We start from the raw sequence: 21,618 nt of genomic DNA on the forward strand, positions 1-21,618 counted from the left end.
AGGAACCATTTTAATCTGTACAACGCCGTAATCTATGAAGTGACATCATTCAACATTCTGAAGAGATTATACAGGTATAATTTTTTGGTTTTCTATCTATCTCTGTAAAGAGACACCCTCATCCTTTCTAGATCAGTGTGAGGATTTTAAACCCTTTATGGTAATAAAACAGTGTATTATACAACCTAGGAGTATAGACCCATTCAATACACTATACTTGTGCCACACATAGTACATACAATTCTTATCCCTGCAGACACCTTTAATAATAACCATCTGTATTTACAGGAATTTATCCTATTTTACTTCTTAAAAACGTGGTAGAGAACAGACCCATCAGCTTATCGCATCGCACAGAAATACACCGGTAAAATGGAAATTGTATTAACCGTATCACAAAGGCATCAGGGTTATCCAATAGTGCAAGTTGTACTAGGAGCCTTTCCACTTAAATATACGGGTGTAACGGCCTCAAAGTCTCCCATATGCACTACAATCCCACATTAAATAGGAACAGGGGGTTCGCACAATCATGAAAATATCAGTAACATTCCAACAGCACCTGATAAGGATCTTTGCAGCATCATACCCAATTAGGGATATAGAACTTAAATGGACCCATTGTTTTCCTAGTTAGTCCCAAAGAATCTCACAGGGACCAGGTAACACTGTATCCAAGCAGTGATCAAGAATAGTGACTGTGTTCTTATCTGTTTAATCCCTAGCAATTTAGACTTGGGACTTGGTTATTCTTGCAATAGCAAACTATGTGGGAGATTACAGAGATATAGTATGACAGTAAATAGAAGCTAATGAATGTACTATGCTAGTTGTAAGACTTTCCCTGTAATAGGAATGAGTAGCTCACCAAGGATCATCCAATTGTGGAGTATCAACCAAGTATGATAACTGTGATCGTTTTTTGCGAAAATGGAAGATTAATTGTATGTATATCTATTGTAGGGGAATTGTACAGACCCTGAAACAAGAAAGACATCGAACCTTAGTCTTGATTAAGGTGGAACATATTCGCTTCAGAACCACCGAAACGTGTTGACGCCAAACTCCTGTACAATTCAAGTCCTCTCCTCCCCTGTTGATATACAAATTTGTGGCCATAAAACTAGGGAGTGATGAAATTGTAGTATTGAATGTACCACTTGTATTTTACAATTTTTTATGTTTTACAACAAATTTTTGTCTGTCTGTTGCATTGTGCAGGTCACAATAGATTGTATTAGTTGAAATTTTAATTGTTTCTTCGTAATTGTATGATGTATAAATGTAAACTGTTTTTAATTCTGTTACTTTAATAAATTGATGTGTACCTTATGTTTAGAATTGTATTAGTTCATGATTTTATCTTTGGTTGCTTTAAAGCTAAGTTTTAGCTTATCCTGTATATGTCTCAAGGGAACTAGTCTAATTTCTTTCTCTATGGAGAGCCATGTCGGTGTGTATTGCTGTTTCGGGAGCAACCAGTGCATCCCCTGTCTGGCTATGAAGGCTAGTTGGAATGGTTTCAGGTCCGCCACGTTGAGCCCTCCTAATTTCTTCTCTAATCTCAGTTTTTGGAGGCCTATTCTGGGTTTTTTATCCCTCCATATAAATTTGTTAAGCATTTGGTCTGTTTTCCTGTGGGAATCGTCTGAGAGCCAGGGGTAGCATACCTGCCAGATAGTTAACTATAGGAGTGATCATCATCTTTACCGTGTCTATTCTAGTTAACTATAGGAGTGATCATCATCTTTACCGTGTCTATTCTGCCTCACCATGTGGTGAACTTGAAACCAGGTTTCTAGGAGCTCCTTGATTTTTCCCAGAGTTGTTTTCTCATTCAATTCTAAGGCTTTTCTTAGGCTTTTCCCAAATTGAATATCCAGGTATTTGACAAACCCAGGTTGCCATGCCAGCCCCGAGGCCCCCATTACCTCTCTGGTTGTGTGTTGAGGGGCATGCATTCGGATTTGTCCCTATTGAGTTTGTAACCTGAATGGTTAGCGTATGCTTCAATTGTTTGCATGAGTGCCGGTATGGATTGGGCTGGGTTCTCCGTTATTATGAGTAAATTATCTGCATAAGCAGCAAGTTTGGCTGTGGTGTTGTTAATGGTTACGCCTGCTATGTCGCTGTTAGCCAAAGTGTCTCTAATCAGGGGTTCGAGTGCTAGTAGGAAAAGTGGCAGGGATAACGGGCAGCCCTGTCTTGTCCCTCTCTCAAGGTTAAATTGGGCCGAAGAACCTCCATTAATGGCTATCTCTGCTTTGGGGGTTTTGTACATTGCCGTTACTTTCTTTGTATAATCGTCTCCTAGGTTGTATGCCTGCATGCACTTCTCGATGAAGTGCCAGGATACTCTGTCGAAAGCCTTTTCTGCATCTAGCGTGATTTCTACAGCAGAGTTGAGTGATTTTGAGGAGTGCTCCTTGACTTGGCAGAGAAGTCTTGTGTTATCGTGAGACATGCGTGTCTTCATGTAGCCTACCTGTGTGTTTCCAATCAGTTGAGGTAATAGTTTGTTTAGTCTTGTGGCTAGCACTTTGGAATATAACTTGCAATCTAGGTTTATTAGTGATATGGGGCGGTAGTTTCTGGGCCATTGCGGGTCTTTGCCTTCTTTGGGTATGACAACTATGTTGGCTTGTGACATGGTTTCTGTTACTATCCCCTCTTTAGCGCAGTGGTTGAAGGTTTTGGTTAGGGCTGGGAGGAGCTGATCTTGGAACGTTTTGTAGAAGGGTGCTGTGTATCCATCTGGGCCTGGGGCTTTGTTATCTTTTAGTGAGTTTATAGCTAAGGTGATCTCATTCATTTTTATATCTTGGCCTAGTATCTTGGCCTAGTATCTTGGCTTCCTCTTCCGTTATCTTGGGTAGGTTTAATCTATCTAGGTAGGCTGCGCTGCCCTCCCGGTCAATGTTGTCATCCCTTGTGTAGAGGTCTTTGTAAACTTCCATGAACGTGTGTAGGATTTCTTTGTGTCGGGTGTGTATCTTGTTGTTCGAATCTGTGATTGTGGAAATGCAGTGTTGTCTTTGCTTGCATTTGAGGTATGATGCTAGTATTTTTCCTGCCTTATTAGCTTCGCAGAGGTGGATTTGTTTATATTTCCTTATCCACAGACCTGCTCTTTCGCTAAGGATCCTGTTGAATTCGTATTTTTCTCCCTGTAGGTTCTACTAGGATCTCTGAGTTTGAAGTGTCCCCGATATGCTTAGTTTCCAATTGTTTAATGTCCGTTTCTAACTGGTCTAGCTGCCCTCTTGCTTCTCCGTCTCTTCTGGCCCATGATTTCTATCAGCGTGCCTCTGATGGTCGCCTTAAGGGCGTACCATAGGCATTTAGGATCTATGCCTGGTGTGTCATTTTCTTTTATGTAGTCCTTGATTGCTTTCTCAATTTTGTTTTTGTCCTCCTGTTTCGCTAATGTTATATTGTTGAACCGCCATCTGCGGGTGGTGTGCTCATTATGCCGGCCTGCTAGCTGTAGACTGATGCAGGAGTGGTCTGACATCGTCCTTGCTGCAATATCTGTGTGTTCTATCAGGTGTGTGTGTGTGTGTGTGTGTGTGTGTGTGTGTGTGTGTGTGTGTGCGTGTGTGTGTGTGTGTGTGTGTGTGTGTGAGCCAGGGATGAGGATGTAGTCAATTCTGCTGTAGGAGTTGTGTGGATTGGAGTAGAAGGTGTAGTCTCTAGTGTCTGGATGTTGTAGGCACCATGTGTCTTGCAGGTCGAACCTGTTACATATGTTTTTCGGAATGCTGTAGGAGGCTGGAGGCCTTGTTTGCGAGCCTGATTGTCTGTCAAGGGTGTGGTCTAGGACTAGGTTGACGTCCCCGGCTAGAATGCTCATGTCATTCGTCTAGTTTGCCTCCAGTTCTCTTGTCACCCATCCCAGTATGTTGTGTTGTCTGTGTTAGGTGCATATATGTTAGTTACAAGTATTGTTTCATCTCCTCTTTTGAATTGGGTGCTCAGAAGCCTGCCTTTGTTGTGGTGTGCGCTCTCAATGGTTAACTTGGACTTAGTGTTAACTATGGGGATTACACTTCGTTTTTTGCCTACCTCTGGGGAGCAGGCTAGCTGGCCTATACATCTCCCTTTAAGCTTATTCGCGTCTTCCAAGGAGAGTTTGGTTTCTTGCAGGAGGATAATATCGCCCATAGTCTTTGCCAGGTAATCTAATATTTTTTTCCTTTTGATTGGGTGGTTCAGGCCCTTGACATTGAGAGAGATAATCTTTAGGTCAGTCAGCAGTGTGTTTTTGTTATTCATTGTGATGGAAATCGGGTCACGGACTTACTAGCTTGTAATTACAGAGATCGTTGGGTACCTGTGGTCAGTCTGTTTGCATCAGGTGAGTTGCTAATGGTCTGCGCATTGATCCATGTTTTCTGTCTAGGGGTATGGTATGGACATGGACGTGACAAACTGGACAAACTTGACAAACAGGATGAACATGACGTACTGAGCAAAACCCCTTTACCCTCTCCCCCTCCCTACCGATGTGTCGTACTGTAGGCGTGCGACAGCAAGGTCCCTCCAGCCCCACCACGCCCTCGGGACAACTTAATACTTTAGTCTATATCAGTTATATTTCTCTTATTACATTATGTTGGTGGGCATATCTAAGGCCTCCAGGACTTCCTCCTCACATCAGCAGTCAAAGCAGTACTAACCAAATGGAAGGACACCTCCAAAGCCACGTTCAAGGGGTGGCTGAACTGGATGACCTTCCTCAGAGGAGGCGATAACACTGCACTCAGACACACACCTTGGAGGTACCCCAACAGAGGAATGTGGTCAAAGCTAGACAAATTCCTAAACACCTACAAACCCCCATAGACAACGATTTCATGTCTAAATAGGCCAAACCAGCTCAACGCAACCTCAAGGCTCCAGCGATCTGTCCTCAAAATAACCGCCACTCACTTTTATGTTTTATGTACCAACTAGACACGCGCCCAATCGCAACAAACGATGTGTTTTATGTTGTAAATCGGCTAGTCTACGTAGGGGGGACAAGCAAAGATTGATAAATGAACCACTGCTGCCCTACACGATCAATGGCGAAACCAGCTATGTGTTATCCATATGTCTTTTACAATATGTAACTTGCAAATACCAATAAATCATTAAAAAAAAAGAAATAGCAGATCTGCAATTCTCTGTAAAGGTTGTCTGATATCAATATCATGCTTTTACTGCATAGCATCCATCAAGAATGAAAAAAAACATGCAATTAATTAGCCATAGAATTATAACCACATTTTAACTGTATCTAACAGATTAAGGGCGATTTCTCGCCTAATGTGGATTTTAAAAAAAACAAAAAAAACATAAGGGTTATGGCGCAGGAACCTCCAGTTCAGTGTATTTTTTTAAAAATCAGATAATTTTTTTTAAAATCATGAAAACAGTGTAATCCCCCAGTGTTTGCAGCTCGAAACCACTTGGATGAAAAGAGCGAGCACACCCAAGTACGCACTTTTAAATCTTTAGAGTATCCCAAGGACAGGCCATAACTTTTTAGGTTTACAAGCAAGGTAAAATTACTGTTGTGGCGCAGTTTAAAAACCACATGAAAAGGGGTGGGTAATGGGCGAGTCTAATGTAGGGGTTCTGACGAGGTTGTCACCACTATGTCTCCTGATTTTAAAAGCTGCCTACAAGCAAAGATGGCGCGAGCTGGGCTTAACCTCTTCGATGCTAATGACAAGGGTAACTCGTCATGCACTTACCATTCATTTCAATGGAAATTAAAGCAAAATAATAATTGTACCTTAGCACTAAAGGGGTTAAGGGGGCATTCACCATGGGTTCTTTAAAGAACATTCTGGTTAGTGAGGACATGTTGTTAGAAGGGGAGTGCGGTGCCAATCTCCGCCCACCAACTTTCACCTGCTGACCGCTATATTTAATCATTTAGAATGGGAGAATTTTGCCCAGATGGTGCTAATAGCTCAACTGATGAACGGGGGAGCGTGTTTTTATCTGTAGCAGGAAACGAAAAGGGTACTGTTGTATCTCACTTATGCCACCCCTCCAGTGCCCTGCGCGTGGTACCTTCCTCTCCCCTGCGCGTGAGCTCCCTCTGTGCTCTATCCCCTCCCCGATTGGTTCCCCCAACATTCCATTCCTTCCTGGTTGACCACCTGTGACATCAACTGTCATAACTGATGTTCCACTGACCCACGCACCACCATCGGTGTGGGGCTGTTTCTAATAAACTTATTCTGAGGTACTACAACTGATTCCGGACTACTTCATAACAGTGGCGACGAGCGGAACTACAGCCTCTCACTGTGGTACTTTTAAGAAACAGCTGACAGATTGAAGAACTTAAAAAGTCAATCGACAGATCGGGACAATTCCTCCTACCTTGGGAAAGTGGTTTGTGTTTGAATTGAAGATTCTGGTGCCTTGTCGTCGTGAGTAGATGAAGACGACAGCCAATTAACTCGGAGTGAGTTTCCCGGCCTTATGCTGTGTCGGAGGATGTGGAAGCAAATGCCTTGTGCCGAGATTTGAGTATCTCCGGACGTGCGGTGCCTTGCGGTCCTTTCATGATACGTCTTGGATGAGGGAAGCAAGTCATTCGGGACGTGACAGCTGCAGCGTCGCACGGAGGTAGGGCCACATGGCACTTAGGATTTTTCCTTCTCGAGTGTTGCCTGAGGGTGCCCGACGTTGTCTACGGACAGCAGTAGTGCTTGCGCGTAGTAATTCCGGTCAGCTGCGTTTGCGCTTGCCGAGCGCATTCACCAAGGAAATTCCTGTCAGCTGTGTTCGCGCCTCAGATCTACCACTTCTGCGCTTGCTCGGCGACGCGTGACGTTACTGAAACGCAGCGTTGGAGGCCATTTTAAAAAAAAAATTAAAATTATTATTAATTGAAATTGATCGTGCTGTTCTAGCCTCAGTGTTCGAGCCTGGCCAATGCGGAGTATTTGTGGAACATTGCGAATGTGTATAAAAAGGGGCCAATAATTACACAAGAGAAACTGGATGAAGCAAGCAAATTACAAAGGACTGTTAGTAATTTGGGCCTATAAGAAGATATACTAATCTGAGTAAAAGTGACAATGTATGAGTTTTGAAGGTGACGGCTTCAACACACAAACTTAAAAAAAAATAAGTAGAGCATCAAGAACAATTCCAAAAGGGGTGCATAAAGTGACATTCACAAGTACATTAGTAGAAGTTTTTCTATCGCTATGTGTGCTCTTAGTTCCTTGAATCTTTCGCAACCTCAAGCGTTCCTACCTCTAAAAGGTGCACCATGCATGCCTTGGAAAGAGTGGAAAGAGTACTTTATTAATTATATTGAGACAGTGGAAGATGATGATTTCACGGCTGTGAAGAAGAAAAAAGTACTTTTGTACTGTTTAGGTCCAGGCGGGGTTAAGACCTACAACAACATAGAGAAGAAAGTAAGAACGGGTGATGATGTATATCAACATGCCTTGGATGATCTGGACGATCACTTCTCGCCTATTGTGTGTGTCGCTGTTGACCGGTACAAATTCTCAAGAAGAAAGCAAGGGAAAGAAGAGAGCATTGAAGATTACGTTGCTGCCTTGAACAACTTAGCCTTAACCTGCAGATTTGGAGCACTACAAGAAGAGTTTGTGCGTGATCAAATAATTATGCACGCGAGCAACCCCAATATCCAGGACAAACTTTGGGTCAATGGAGAGGCTTCTTTGAAGGAAGTTGTTGCTCTTGTCAAGAAAGCTGAACTTACAGGCAGATGCGCCAAAGCAGTTATGGATGAACCAGCGGAAATTAAAGCTATAAGGTCCTCTAATGCAAGCAAACTAAAACAGAAAGGAAAGAGAAATGAGACATGAATATCACAAAAGAAGTGAACCAAGCAAATCAAAACAAAGCAGTGAAAGACGTATTAACCCCTTCACTGCGGGGCTAATTTCCCCGCGGTGCGGGGGAGAGGGGGGCCGCGCACGGCGCCGCTGTGCTCATGACTAGCCCAGGCTCGTCATGCAGCACGGTGCTCGTGTGCTCATGACGAGCCTGGGCTCGTCATGAACCCGCCTGCGCAATGGAACGCTCAGCACAGCGGGGAAATTAGCCCCGCGTGTGAGCGTTCCACGGCTCATGACGAGCCTAGGCTCGTCATGAGCACAAGAGCACCGTGCTGCATGACGAGCCTAGGCTCGTCATGAGCACTGAAGGGGTTAATACAAGAGACAATGATCTTCCTGAACTTAAATGTTATCGTTGTGGGTCTCCAACCCATTTAGCTGATGTCCAGGTGTCCAGCTATACATCAAAAATGCTTTTCATGTGGAATGACTGGACACATCGCTAAGGCATGCAATAGGAAATTTTATAAACAAAGCAGACAGGTCCGACAAATTCAAGAAGAGAATGATTCCACAGAAGAGGATTCTGAGTATTCTGACTCCGACAGCGTCAGTTATGTTTTCTCAATTGAATATGACGTGTTGGAACTCACACCAACAAAGAAGAAAAAACCCATGTGTGATGTAAGTTTGGGTGGTGTGACAGTCAATCTGATGGCTGATTCTGGGTCTCCCTTCACGATTATCAACGAGAACGTTTGGAAGCAATTCACGGATAAAATAGGCTCAACTCTTGAAAAATCAAAGGTTATCGCTAGAAGCTACACGGGAAACAACATAGAGTTCTTAGGAACACGTGATCTAGAATTTGAATTTAAAAACAGGAGAGCATTTTGCAGACTTTATGTTGCTAAGAAAGGCCCTTCTGTACTGGGCTGGAGTGACCAAGCTGATCTCGGTATCATGCTCGATCCCAACAGTGCTGATCCGGTGTTGTCTATTAATGATTCTAGTAAACTGGCAATACAAAAAGACTTTCCAGAAGTGTTCTCAGGTAAAGTTGGTCTTCTTAACAGCTTCGAACATAAAATTGAACTAAAAGACTCAGCTGTTCCTTGCATTCACAAGGTAAGACATCTACCAGTGTCAGTGAGAAGTGATGTTCAAGCAGAATTGAACAGACTTGTCAAGGATGGTATTATAGAAGTGGTGGAATCGGCGGAATGGGTCTCCCCCTTGGTAGTTGTGAAACGTCCCAATGGGAAAATTAGACTCTGCATCGATCTCAGGGACCTCAATAAAAACATTATCGTAGATCAATATCCTCTACCACGTATATGTGAAATGTTTAGTGCCACTGATGATATGTGTGTATTTTCCATAATAGACTTGAAATCCGCGTATCACCAAATGCCACTGCACGCGGACAGTAAAAAATTCACAACCTTTATCACACCCTTTGGTTGTTATCGGTTTACCAGGGTACCATTTGGATTGGCCTCTGCTGCAGCACTTTTCCAAAGGGTCATGACATCCATTCTGGAAGGTGTTGATGGCATCAGGTTTTTCCAGGATGATATCCTGGTCATGGGCAGCAACCAATTGGAACATGACACACGCCTTAGGCAAGTTTTTAGCAAACTGAAAATGCATGGTTTAACCGTAGAATTAGACAAATGTAAAATCTCACAAGACAAAGTGATTTACCTTGGGCACACCATCAGCCAAGAAGGCATTAAACCCAAACAAGGTTTAGTGGACGCAATCCTCAATGCTCCGTGTCCCTCAAGCAAAGAAGATGTAAGAGCTTTTCTTGGCTTGACGGAGTATTACTCCAAATTCATTAGGAATTTCTCAGAAAAAACCTACAGTATAAGACAATTACTGAAAAATAAAACCAAATTTGTCTGGTCACCTGACTGTCAGGACACCTTTGATACCATCAAAAAGGAAATCAGCGAGGCACCTTTCCTCAAAGGTTTTGATCCCAAAGCAGAAATCTATCTAACCACCGATGCAAGCAACAAGGGAATTGGTGCTGTGCTAGCACAGAAGGACACATCGAACCAAGAATGGGTTGTAGCCTTTGCCTCCAGGTCGCTCACCTCTGCAGAGGAAAAGTACTCAGTAATTGAGTGTGAAATGCTGGCTTGTTCATGGGCGCTCAATTACTTCAGAGCATATGTGTGGGGATACAAAATCCATCTTCGCACAGACCACAAACCATTAATCAAGATACTGTCTGCCTCGGGCCTACAAAATGCTTCACCAAGACTGAGCAAAATGTCAATCAAGTTGTTGGATTACAACTACTCGGCGGAATATTGGCCTGGAGTGAAAAACAAAATTGCAGATTTCCTCAGCTGACTGCCTCTGCCTCACACTGAAAGCATGGTCACACAAGAAGATGAGGAGAAAGTGGCTCTGCTCTTCAACACTGACCTGGATGGAATATCAGCGGAAGAATGGGGTCAACACATGTCGCGCGACTCTACGCTACAAGAGGTATGCAAATTCGTCAACTCTGCATGGCCTGAAAAGCGCAACCTACATGACAATATCAAAGCGTACTGGGAAACAAGAAATGAACTCAGTTGGGAAAACGGTGTGTTGTACAGAATCGGTAAAGCTATAGCCCCTGTCACACTCAGAGACAAAATTCTAAGATTGTGTCACATAGGCCACCTTGGCATCACCAAGACTAAGCAGAGAGTCAGGTCAAGTTATTGGTGGCCGGGTATTGACAAACAAATTGAGGTCCAGGTCAGGAACTGTGTAGAATGCTGTGACTCAGACAAAACCTTTAAAACTTCAAAAGTCAGTCTCTCTCCAATTCAACCCCCCCTAATGGCACGGGAGAAATTGGGCTTAGACATAGTGGGGCCCATCGAAGGACATGACGGAGAAATCAAGTACATCCTAGTGGCGATAGATCATTTCTCCAAGTGACCGGAAATAAAAATTGTCGATGAAATTGACAGCTCAAAGTTTATTAATTTCTTGGACAAACTGTTTTTGAGTGAAGGATTACCCAAATCTGTGCTCACAGATAATGGTCCGCAATTCTGCTCAGAGGCATTCAAGTCATTTCTAGCAAGGAACTGTATCACTCATCACACCACTTCAATTTACCATCCAGAAGGTAATGGTCTCACTGAACGTTTCAACCGTGTCTTGAAGGGACACATACAACTATCTAGAAATGCAAACCTAAACTGGGAAGAAGAAGTATACAAACTCATCTGGGCATTCAGGATATCTCCTTGTGCAAGCACACGCACAGCACCATTTGTTCTCATGAGAAGCAGACAGCCTTTAAGCATTGACCTGGGGTGGACGTCCAAATCTAAGCAAATTGAATGGTCACCAGAAAACATAAGGAATAACATTATCAAAGCCCAGAAATACTACAAGGAATGGTATGATTCGAAACACAGTGCTAAGGAACATGCATTTAAGGTCGGCGACCTTGTGAAAGTTCGTTTGGAAAAAAGAGTAAAGAAAGGAGAAAGCAGATTCACTGCCCCTCTTTACATTAATGAACTATTTAACAATGCGGCAAGACACAGCGATGGTAAAGTATGGCACATGAGCAGACTGGCAAAATATCATCCTGGAGGCAGGGCTCACAATCAACAGCAACATGTTACGGTCAGCCATGATCTGTGGGTGGATGTTGATCGGTCTTGTGTTGAAGAGAGTAATATGTCTAGAAATGACATCACACACGATCTCCAACCTGACACTGACTCAGATGATGGTCAATCGACAGATCGGTCTGTTGGTGTCAATCCAAGCACTTCGACATATAATCGGAGTTGTCACGATGACATTCTGACTCTGATGTTGCGTCTGACGGTCACAGGTTCAGTGGTAGGTTCGGCAGAACTAGCTATGATTCCCATTCTGACACTGAATGTGCACCTAACTTACCGTCGGTCTCTGGAAGGTTTGGTAGAACCATCCGAAGACCAAAACGCTTGGATGACTTTGTCTGTGACTAATTGTCCACCAGTTTATGTACCCCCATGTTAATGTTTACCACATTCCGTGGCACAGTTGTCAAAACTCTCAAGAGAGGAAGATGTGTTGTATCTCACTTATGCCACCCCTCCAGTGCCCTGCGCGTGGTACCTTCCTCTCCCCTGCGCGTGAGCTCCCTCTGTGCTCTCTCCCCTCCCCGATTGGTTCCCCCAACATTCCATTCCTTCCTGGTTCACCACCTGTGACATCAACTGTCATAACTGATGTTCCACTGACCCAAGCACCACCATCGGTGTGGGGCTGTTTCTAATAAACTTATTCTGAGGTACTACAACTGATTCCTGACTACTTCATAACACGTACTTGTTTAAATGTAATTCAGATGCTGAGGACAAAGTAAGCTCTTGTTTATAAAACCTGTTTGTTTCATTATTCATGCAAATTCATGGTTACAACACAAACTCTGTGCAGACGGAGGGGTTATTTCACGAAGGCGCTCAGCGTTTTGAAAAATCCCAGTATTTTTCAGTTTTCAAATTCTGTTGCCTTCAAAATGTTTGTGCCAAATAGAGAGAAAATTACATAGGTGTTTATGCACCAGACTGTCCTTCTGGGTTCTGTCTTAATAGGAAGAGGTGCTTTCAGAGGCCTTATGGTTGTTTTTTTCTGGTCGGTACAACAACATATATTTGTCACACAAAATGTTGTTTTAGAAAGGACAGTATTGCCGGTCTCCGAGCGTACATGCAGGACCAAGGCATTGGTTGTTCCTGAATAATGTTTCGGACAGGATCTGTGGGACGATATAGTTTTCGTTCTTAAAAAAACTTTTTTTTGCGCAGTGACGTCGTTTGCCATTATGTTTTAATACCAAAACGGCTACAAAATAACGCAATAGCACATACAGGTATGCGGCACAGTAAGCTATCTGTAATCACGTACCAGATGACGTGCTTTTGGTTTCCGGTCCAGTGGTGCTGGAGCTAGGAAGGGGAGAAGTGCTGTGGCACCTGCAGATAACCTTGAAGCGCTCCGGAGCCAAATTTGTTGCATTTTTAAAAGCAGCCTCACAGTCTGGCTCGGTCGGTGTGCCGGATTCCCTCCTTTGATGGGGGTATGGGAATGACACATTTATATCTATATTTCCTGGCTGTGCGTCTCTTGGTAGTCCATGACTGGTTGAACGGGGGCTGGGCCGATCCGGCCTATCAGCTTGAGCTGAGTGAGCTGGGATTCTCTAAAATCCAAGCTATGATGTTCCATCCCAACTCCCTGATGTGACACGTTCGGTATGATTGGCCTGGCGGGCTTCATTGCGTCATACCGTCTGGACGCATAAGCTGTCCCAATGCACACCCCTCTGGCACGGGAACTGGCTCCTGGAGGTTAGTGGTTTGCAGGGATTCAATATGTGGGACCTCATCGGCATCTCCCAATTAGGGGACGTGTGAGCTAAAGGCCATACTGTTTTCTTTCAGGAGCTCCAAACCTGATACTCCCTCCACTCATCCCAATTCTATAAATACCTGCAGCTGCAGCATGCCCTTCAAACACACATCACGGATAACACAAGGCTCCCTGACCACAGCCCCGCGAGGCGCAGACATTTCTGGGAGACTTAGGCAAAGGGGGCATTTCTCGCATATCGTACCCTAGTCAATAACATCCCTACCTCCCTAGATAAGCTGAGGGAACAACGGGTAGAATGGGTTGGACCCCTTGATGAGGCGGACTGGCATGACAGTCTCATGGCACCTAGGACAGTCATCACCTCCGCCAAACTTAAGCTGACCCAGCTCTACTATCTGCATGCTGCGTATCTCACTCCCCTGCGCCTTCACCGAGTGGGCCTATGCCCGGATGCGTCGTGCATGAGAGGTCACCACACGCCAGCTGACTTTTTCCACATGGTTTGGTCTTGTCCCGCTTGGAACGATACTGCGAAGCTCTTGAGGAGGAGCTCACAGAAGTCCTGGGCTGCGGGGTCCCCCACGATCAGCGCCCCTCTTTACTGGGGATCACAGACTGGATGGATGGGTCTAGAAATGAAAAGATATTTTTTATTACAACCCTGGTTGTGGCCAAACGGGACATAGCTGCGGCCTGGAAAAATCACGACCTGCCTGACCTTGGGCAATGGCGAAGAGGGGTGGACTGGTGCGCAACCCAGGAGAAAGCCCTTTACCTGGCTAGAGGATGTGCCAAAAAACATCAAAGGGTGTGTGGGAAGTGGTTGGGTACTGTGGAAGGCTCTGCTTAAGCTGGTTACACAATGACATTAATATGGGAAACCCTCCCTAATGTGCTGGTGGCGAAGGGGTACGAACTACCATGCTCATGAGTATGCGATTTTGATGGGATGTATAAACGTGGTTTACCTTGTTTGTAATCACGTTTTTAATATACTGTTCTCCGTACAATTGCTGATTTGTTATATGTTTTTGTAAACAAAATTGAGTATAAAAAAAAATCATGGATTGTACAGGAGAGGAAGGAGCAACAGTGGTACACGAAAGTCCTCTGTTGACTGCACAGTGGCCCAGCATCAAACAGCAGCTGCCTGGCCCTCCCACAAAAAATATAATAAAAAGCATTTACTTTTACAAAAAGGGTTGTTAGGAGAGCAATGTAGGCTTAGGTGGGGCGGGGCGGGTGAAGGGTAAGCAACAGGTATATATTAAGGAGAAAGAAGCCGCTCCCAAAAGTGAGCAAGAAAACACATGCAGTCTCTTTGAGTGAATCACGAAAAAGAAAGATAATAGAAGGATATAAGTCAGACAATCAAAACTATGGTAAAAAGGCTGTGCTCTGGGGGAGACGCAAACAGAAGGCAAGTCATCAAATAAGCAGCAAGCAAATGAGTACCAATAAATCCACCCAAAGGTTAAGCAATGGGAGGGCTGCGAGAGCGAATATCTGTGTCAATGGGGCTACCTCTGAGTTTTTTAGTCTTCGTCAACGTACCCGTCAAGGCTGTCCCTTATGCCCGCTTTTGTTTTTATTAGCGATTGATCCTCTTCTTAGACTAATTGATCTCCATCCGGATATCAAGGGGTTTACTTTTGGTCCGCATTGCATAAAAACAGTGGCTTACGCGGCTGATGTTCTTATTTTTTCGGATGATATTGTTTCAGCTATTCCCGCGCTTACAGATATTATTGCTCGTTTTTCCAAGATCTCTGGTTATACGCTTAACAGAGACAAGACTGATATGTTCCCCTGAATGCTTATTGTTTCCCAGCGCATATGGGTACCGCTGGCTTTAAGTGGCAATCTAAACATCTCAAATATCTAGGGATTTGGTTTTGTGGTAATCTCTATGATACGGTGGCATATAATGAGGCGCAAACTCTACTCAAAGTTCGTCAACTTTTAGATACTTGGTCCCCTAAACATATCTCTTGGTGGGGTCGTATCCAAACTCTAAAAATGATGATTACTCCTATTATTAACTTTGTTTCTTCTATGCTTCCGGGGAAATTGTCTTCTTCCTTTTTTCGTGAGATTGACTCCATTACTTCTAAGTTTCTCTGGAGTGATAAGAGGGCTAGAATTGTGTATAAGTCTTTGAGGAAACCTTATGAGTTGGGCAGTTGTAATTTTCCTGATTGGGAGAGATACCAGGTGGCTTTTTTAGCTTCCCAAGGTGCTTTGTGGTTTTCCTCGATTCCTGTTCACACGCCTTCTTGGGTGTTTATTGAGCAACATCTCTCATTTCCCTTACCACTTTCTTCCTTTTTAACCACATCCACTTTATCTATTCCTTTTTCCCGCTCAATTATCTTAGATACTATTGCAGCAGTTAAGTCTGTGGATAAGAAAGTGGCTACCCCGATTCATAAATCGAGGTGGACTTCTTTATGGCGTAATCCTAGATTAAAATTTTATATTGATCCCGCGTTGATCCCTTACTGGTCTTCTAAAGGAGTGACTTTAGTTCGTCATTTGTATGACTCCAATAATGATCCGTTGCTCTTTTCCTCTTTAGCTCCACAGTTCTCGCTCTCCAATTTGGACTTCTATACTTTTCTAAAAATTAAAGTAGCTCTTGCTAAAGTACGCTTGGAGCCCAATTCTCCTACTGCTATGTTATTTTCCTTGTAGCTTCGATCTGGTCATGTGGCTTCAAAAATTTATAAATTTCTGTCTTCTACTTCATCTGCCTTACATACTGTTACCCAACAAAAATGTTTACATCATTTTTATAAGGATCTTACTGACCATATTTCGCTGGAAACCTGGCAGTTGATTGGGAAATGTTCTCTCCGTGATATGATCGCCCCTTCTTTAACCTACATTTTATTTTCTCAACCTTCTCCATTGGACTCCTGTGTGTTTGCATTCCCTAAACTTGAAGAATGATGATCTCTGTTGGAGCTGTGGTTTGGCTACTGGCGATTATCTGCATATGTTTTTTACCTGTTCTCTTTTACAACCCTTCTGGGATCTCATAAATAAACATCTTATATTAATTTTTAATACTGATTTTCAGCTTTCCTTCCCTATGGTCCTATTGGGCCCATTAGCTTCCAGAGTGCCTTTGCCTTTGGATACCTTAGATTTGCAATTGCTTGATCTTTTATTGACAGTTGCTGTTAAGGTAATTCTTATGGAATGGAAGTCTTTTTCTTCCGTATCATATCATACATGGTGGGCATGGGTTTCTTTTTTACGAAGCGCACACATTTCAGTGGATGTGGCTCATCTTACCCCTACTATCTCTAGTAATGTTTGGAAAGCTCTGGACGCTTATATGGATTTAGCCTCGAAGGGTTTGGTTGACCAGTATCCTTTTGTGTCATCTAGTTGATTGCTGTTTGTTATTTGTGTGGTGTGTGTTTGTAGTACTGCAGTGGCTCCTTCCCTTCCTCTTTTTCCTTCTTCCTGTCTTCTTTTCTACTTTCTTTCTTCTTTTCCTTTTTCTCTCTTTTTACTTCTTCCATTCATAATAGTGATACCGTTTACGGATATTTTGGTTCACTGACATTTCCCTTATGGGTTTCTTATATTTCACCTTTATATTGTTTGCGGGAATTATTTGTAATTGATTCAATCATAAGTACTGTGCCTATGGATTTCGATTGTATTACTCTGTATTGTATTTAACTATTTCCTATAATTCTTAAAATTTAATAAACGTATTGAAAAAAAAAAAGCAATTGGAGGGCTCTAAGTCAGCTGCACATTTTTTCACTGTTACACAAAAACCTTTCACATAGACACAGAAACAAAGCTGTTCGGCGAGACCTAAAAATGACTGCATTCTGTCACTTAACATCAAAATCAAATGAATTATTGTTTACAAAGCTATTCACCTTCTATCTTACATGACAGCAGTGGATTAGATTGCCATGCACACATGAAGTATGCACTGAAAACCACATTTTGACATTCTATTGTATACACGGAAACATGTCCAATTAACACCAGAGAACCGATGATGAATTCACAGGTAAAAATGTGCAAAAGCATGTAATAATGGTGTAAACGTCCGACATGCTTAACTTTTACCATCCATAATTGCTCATTTGGAAGAGATATCCTAGCAGAAATGCTATTGGGCTTATACCTTAATTTAGTGCAAAGTCAGCACAACAGTATTTCCACTCTCGGCGTGTGTGTGTTAGGTCTTGAGCCATATACTGAGATCCGCTTTTCCATGGTACAGTATTGAGTGCATTAGTCCACTGAAGACCAGAATTTATTTTGCACACCATTTCTGCAGGCCAGTGATTTAAATGTGCCGGTATTGTCCGGTATGGAGTACCAGCACTTTTTTATTTTGCGAGGGAGAGTACCGGCACTTCTCATGAGAGATGTATTACTTTTAATTGTAGAGTACCAGCACTTCTCAGAAACAAGCAGTTACTCTGGTACAGAGTACCTGAACTTCTTTGTTTCTATTTCAAGCACTGCTGCAGGGCAAACAGAACCACTACAGGTGGTACTTGTGAAGCTAAACTAGACCCTCTGGTAAAAAATTTCTTTCACAGTAAAACAACATTTTTCATGACCATTACGTTTCCTGGCACAGTACAGTTGTATTTCTTCACCAGTGGCTTTGGCCTCAGAATGAGAGAAATCCTAAAATGAAACAAATGGGACATTAAATATTTATAATCTGAATATCTAATTCTCTGGAGCAGAAGGGGAGGGTACTGTGGCATTGAGGATATTGTGAAATGGTGACATGCTAAATTATTTATTGAAGACACTATTAAATTTGTTTTAGATTTGAGAGGTTGTGAACGCACTGGAAAGTGACCGGATAATCCGATCTAGGAGTTACTGCATTTCTGCAAGCAGAGTTGTAGAAATATTTTTTACCGTGGTGGTGGAAATATCAAGTGACTACCCATATTTTTAAGCTTCTTTGTCAGTCCTTCATAAGTTCAGAGTCTAAAGAAAGGAACAGTTCCTGTATGAAATGGGAGAACAGGAACTCCTTTGTCACTTTGCCATCTCAGAACCTCTCTATACTACGTCTTTGATGCTCAAATAATCTGTGGTATGGATGCACCAAACTAATAAGGAGGTTTTTTTCAAACAAGCACAGCAAACACCAACTAAAAGTGAGACAGATCAGCTCAGTTATTTCACACATTTGCACAGGCCAATCACTAGTTCAGAATGAGAAATCACATTTACATACGAGGAGAAAAGGCACATAGTGGAGTATCAATTTGAGTTAAGATGCCAATGTTGCCCAAGTCTGTCTTTTAAACAGACCATTTTATGTTGTAAAAAGTTATTAAGGCCTCACTCTACCTGAATCAAAAGTAAGTCCGTTTTATTTCTAGCCATTTTTGGTGCAAGAGGTCATTGTGTTGGAGAATTACAATATTGCACCATATGTTAGATATATAATAGAGAAAACATGTTAAAAATGTTAACACGGTACCCCGACTAGCCTCTGGATGGACTGGATCATTTGGTAGACATTCTCTTTAAAAAACACTTCAATTCTTAGAATAAATAAGAATTGAGTGATGGGAAACCGAGGGCCAGCCAGCACCCCTCCTTGCCAACCTGTCTTAGTCAAGCCCTGCCACATACTGTGACCTTCAATTGATGCATAATTATTGTGGCTCTTCTAAGAGGCCTGAATTAGACACATGAAGTGCTGTTTCATGTTAGGTCAATCAAATAAACAGCAACTTAAGTAACAATTAAGTTCCACTTTCATAATCACATGCGAAGAGCAACTACGCCTGACCTTTCATTCAAGTACATAAAAAAAATGCTGAATAAACACATTTGCATGCGGATCGCTGTTCAAGGATGCATCGGTGAACAATAGTTAAACATCTGCTGAAAAGATCACTTAACAGTCAGTGAAGGACAGGAAAGCTTTGGGCCTCACGGGTTCCAAATAATACACGTTGTTGATGTCGGAGTGGAAAAGGCTGTGCTTTCATTCATGCAAATGGGCGAAGCGAACGAAGTGTGAAAATTAGAAGGGGATGTCCTCTCGTACACACACTAGAGAACGAAAACAGTTTGTGCCTGTGAAACCCAACTCGCTATAATCTCACACTCCAATTTTAATAGTTTTTGCTTTCATAAGCAGCACATGAACCTCTAGAAGCCCTTCGTTTAGTCAACAAAAAATGTGAAACCTTATCACTACCGTAGCCAAACCAGGCGAAAGTGGCAACACATCTGAGGTGCTTGGCACACAAGCGGGCTACTTTATGTGAAGTGACGGATTACACATTACAATTCCCGGGCCAAGAGAGCAGCGCATACTTTCGCTGAGTAGGACACCAAGGCTTGACTCAAAACAAGACCAGTCCCTCTTGACTCCACCTTTCCTCGGTCTTTAGACTCCAGCAACAAGACGCGAGTAGAGCCCATGGAAGGCGCTAGAGTACCCACCGTATGGAGAACGTGGGTAGAATGGAGTGGTCTCCTTCTGTGGGATCTCCTGCACCTTCCCATACAGCTCACTAGTGGAGGCCTGGTAAAACTTGACCGAGTTTATAAGGCCGCAGGTCTTGACAGCATCCAGAAGACGCAAAGTACCAACCCCGTCAACATCTGCGGTGTATTCTGCCAGGTCGAACGAAATCTGTAAGTAAAGAAAGAGGGGTGGCTTAATACTTTTTTTAAAAAAAAGTCTGAATAGGTGCACACACGAATATATACCCACAATTTTTAAGCCATTAGCAGAGTCAAATAAATTCACTTGGACATCTTGCCTATAATACAACAGATCAGGTACTGCCTGGCACCAACAGCAAATCCCATCATTCTATAGCTTTTCTTTACATAATAGTCATATGTAAAATGATTATGAATATTTATAATACGTACTTGTTCCTAATTGTTATTAAGTAAGATTTAAAGTAAGGGAAAGACCATCTGAAATTACATATATCCAAGGGGCTAGAAACCTCAGTATTGGGTGAAACAACTAAAATCAGGAACCAGCACAATATCCCCAAACTACGGTGGCAGAGTGTTTATACTGCAAAAAAAAAAAAAAGCATTTGCAATGCAATAGGTCTCCCATTAGGAAAGTTTGAGCTATTCGGCTTGTAAATGACAATTTTTTTATTTATGTGTTGTTTTTGAAAATAGCTAAATTAATAGCTTTGTCATTTACAATGCCAATAGTTATAACTTTCGCAAATGTGGCACCTATAGCATTTGTAATGCAACATGTTTTGTATTTACATGACTTAGATGTATTGATATTACAAATAATAATGGCTTTGAATTTTTTTAAATAATTAATACTTAAATAAAAGTGATTGTAATTTATAATGGCAAAAGTTTAAACTTTTGTAAATAACTTTTGTTAAGATTATGTTCAGTGTATTTTATTGTGACAAAAATCCAAGAACAGAATGAAATATTAACATCTTTTTTGCGACATTTGTAATAAAGCTTAAAACATTGAGAGAACATATTTGAACCAGTGATGCAGTGGTGGTGCTGAGTGATGCTGTGGTTGCGCTGAGTGATGCTGTGGTTGCGCTGAGGGATGCTGTGGTTGCGCTGAGGGATGCTGTGGTTGCGCTGAGGGATGCTGTGGTTCCGCTGAGGGATGCTGTAGTTGCGCTGAGGGATGCTGTGGTTGCGCTGAGGGATGCTGTGGTTGCGCTGAGTGGTGCTGTGGTTGCGCTGAGTGGTGCTGTGGTTGCGCTGAGTGGTGTGGTGGTGCTGAGTGGTGCTGTGGTGCTGAGTGGTGCTGTGGTCGTGCTGAGTGATAATGTGGTGGTGCTGAATGATGCTGTGGTGGTGCAGAGTGGTGCTGTGGTGGTGGTACTGAGTGATAATGTGGTGGTGCTGAGTGATAATGTGGTGGTGCTGTGGTGGTGCTGAGTGGTGCTGCTGAGTGATGTTGTGGTGCTGCTGAGTGATGTTGTGGTGGTGGTGCGGAGTGGTGCTGTGGTGGTGGTGCTGAGTGGTGCTGTGGAGTGATAATGTGGTGGTGCTGAGTGATAATGTGGTGGTGCTGAGTGATAATGTGGTGGTGCTGAGTGATAATGTGGTGGTGCTGAGTGATAATGTGGTGGTGCTGAGTGATAATGTGGTGGTGCTGAGTGATAATGTGGTGGTGCTGAGTGATGCTGGGGTAGCGCTGAGTGATGATGTGGTGATGCAGAGGGAAGAAAGGCACAAAACACGAGTCTAACAGGGGGCAGAAAGGCACAAAAAACGAGTCTAAGAAGGCAGAAAGGCACAAAAACCTAGTCTAACAGAGGGCACAAAGGCACAAAAAAAAACAGTCTAACAGAGGGCATAAGGGCAGAAAGAAAGGGAAAAACTAGTCTAACAGAGGGCAGAAAAGCACCAAAAA

General features: G+C 42.9%; 1 protein-coding gene across 1 annotated transcript in view; it reads right to left on the bottom strand.

Annotated features, from left to right (window-relative positions):
* The window catches only part of GMDS (GDP-mannose 4,6-dehydratase), a 1,789,479-nt gene that overhangs the window by 1,143,931 nt on the left and 623,930 nt on the right, over nucleotides 1-21,618 (bottom strand). Inside the window, exon 5 of the mRNA XM_086965061.1 lies at nucleotides 19,689-19,881. Within this exon, the coding sequence (XP_086821187.1) occupies nucleotides 19,689-19,881 (193 nt within the window). The remainder of the gene's footprint in view (nucleotides 1-19,688; nucleotides 19,882-21,618) is intronic.

The sequence above is a fragment of the Lissotriton vulgaris genome, chromosome 4_1 (genome assembly GCF_964263255.1).
Source record: "Lissotriton vulgaris chromosome 4_1, aLisVul1.2, whole genome shotgun sequence".
NCBI lineage: Eukaryota > Metazoa > Chordata > Amphibia > Caudata > Salamandridae > Lissotriton > Lissotriton vulgaris.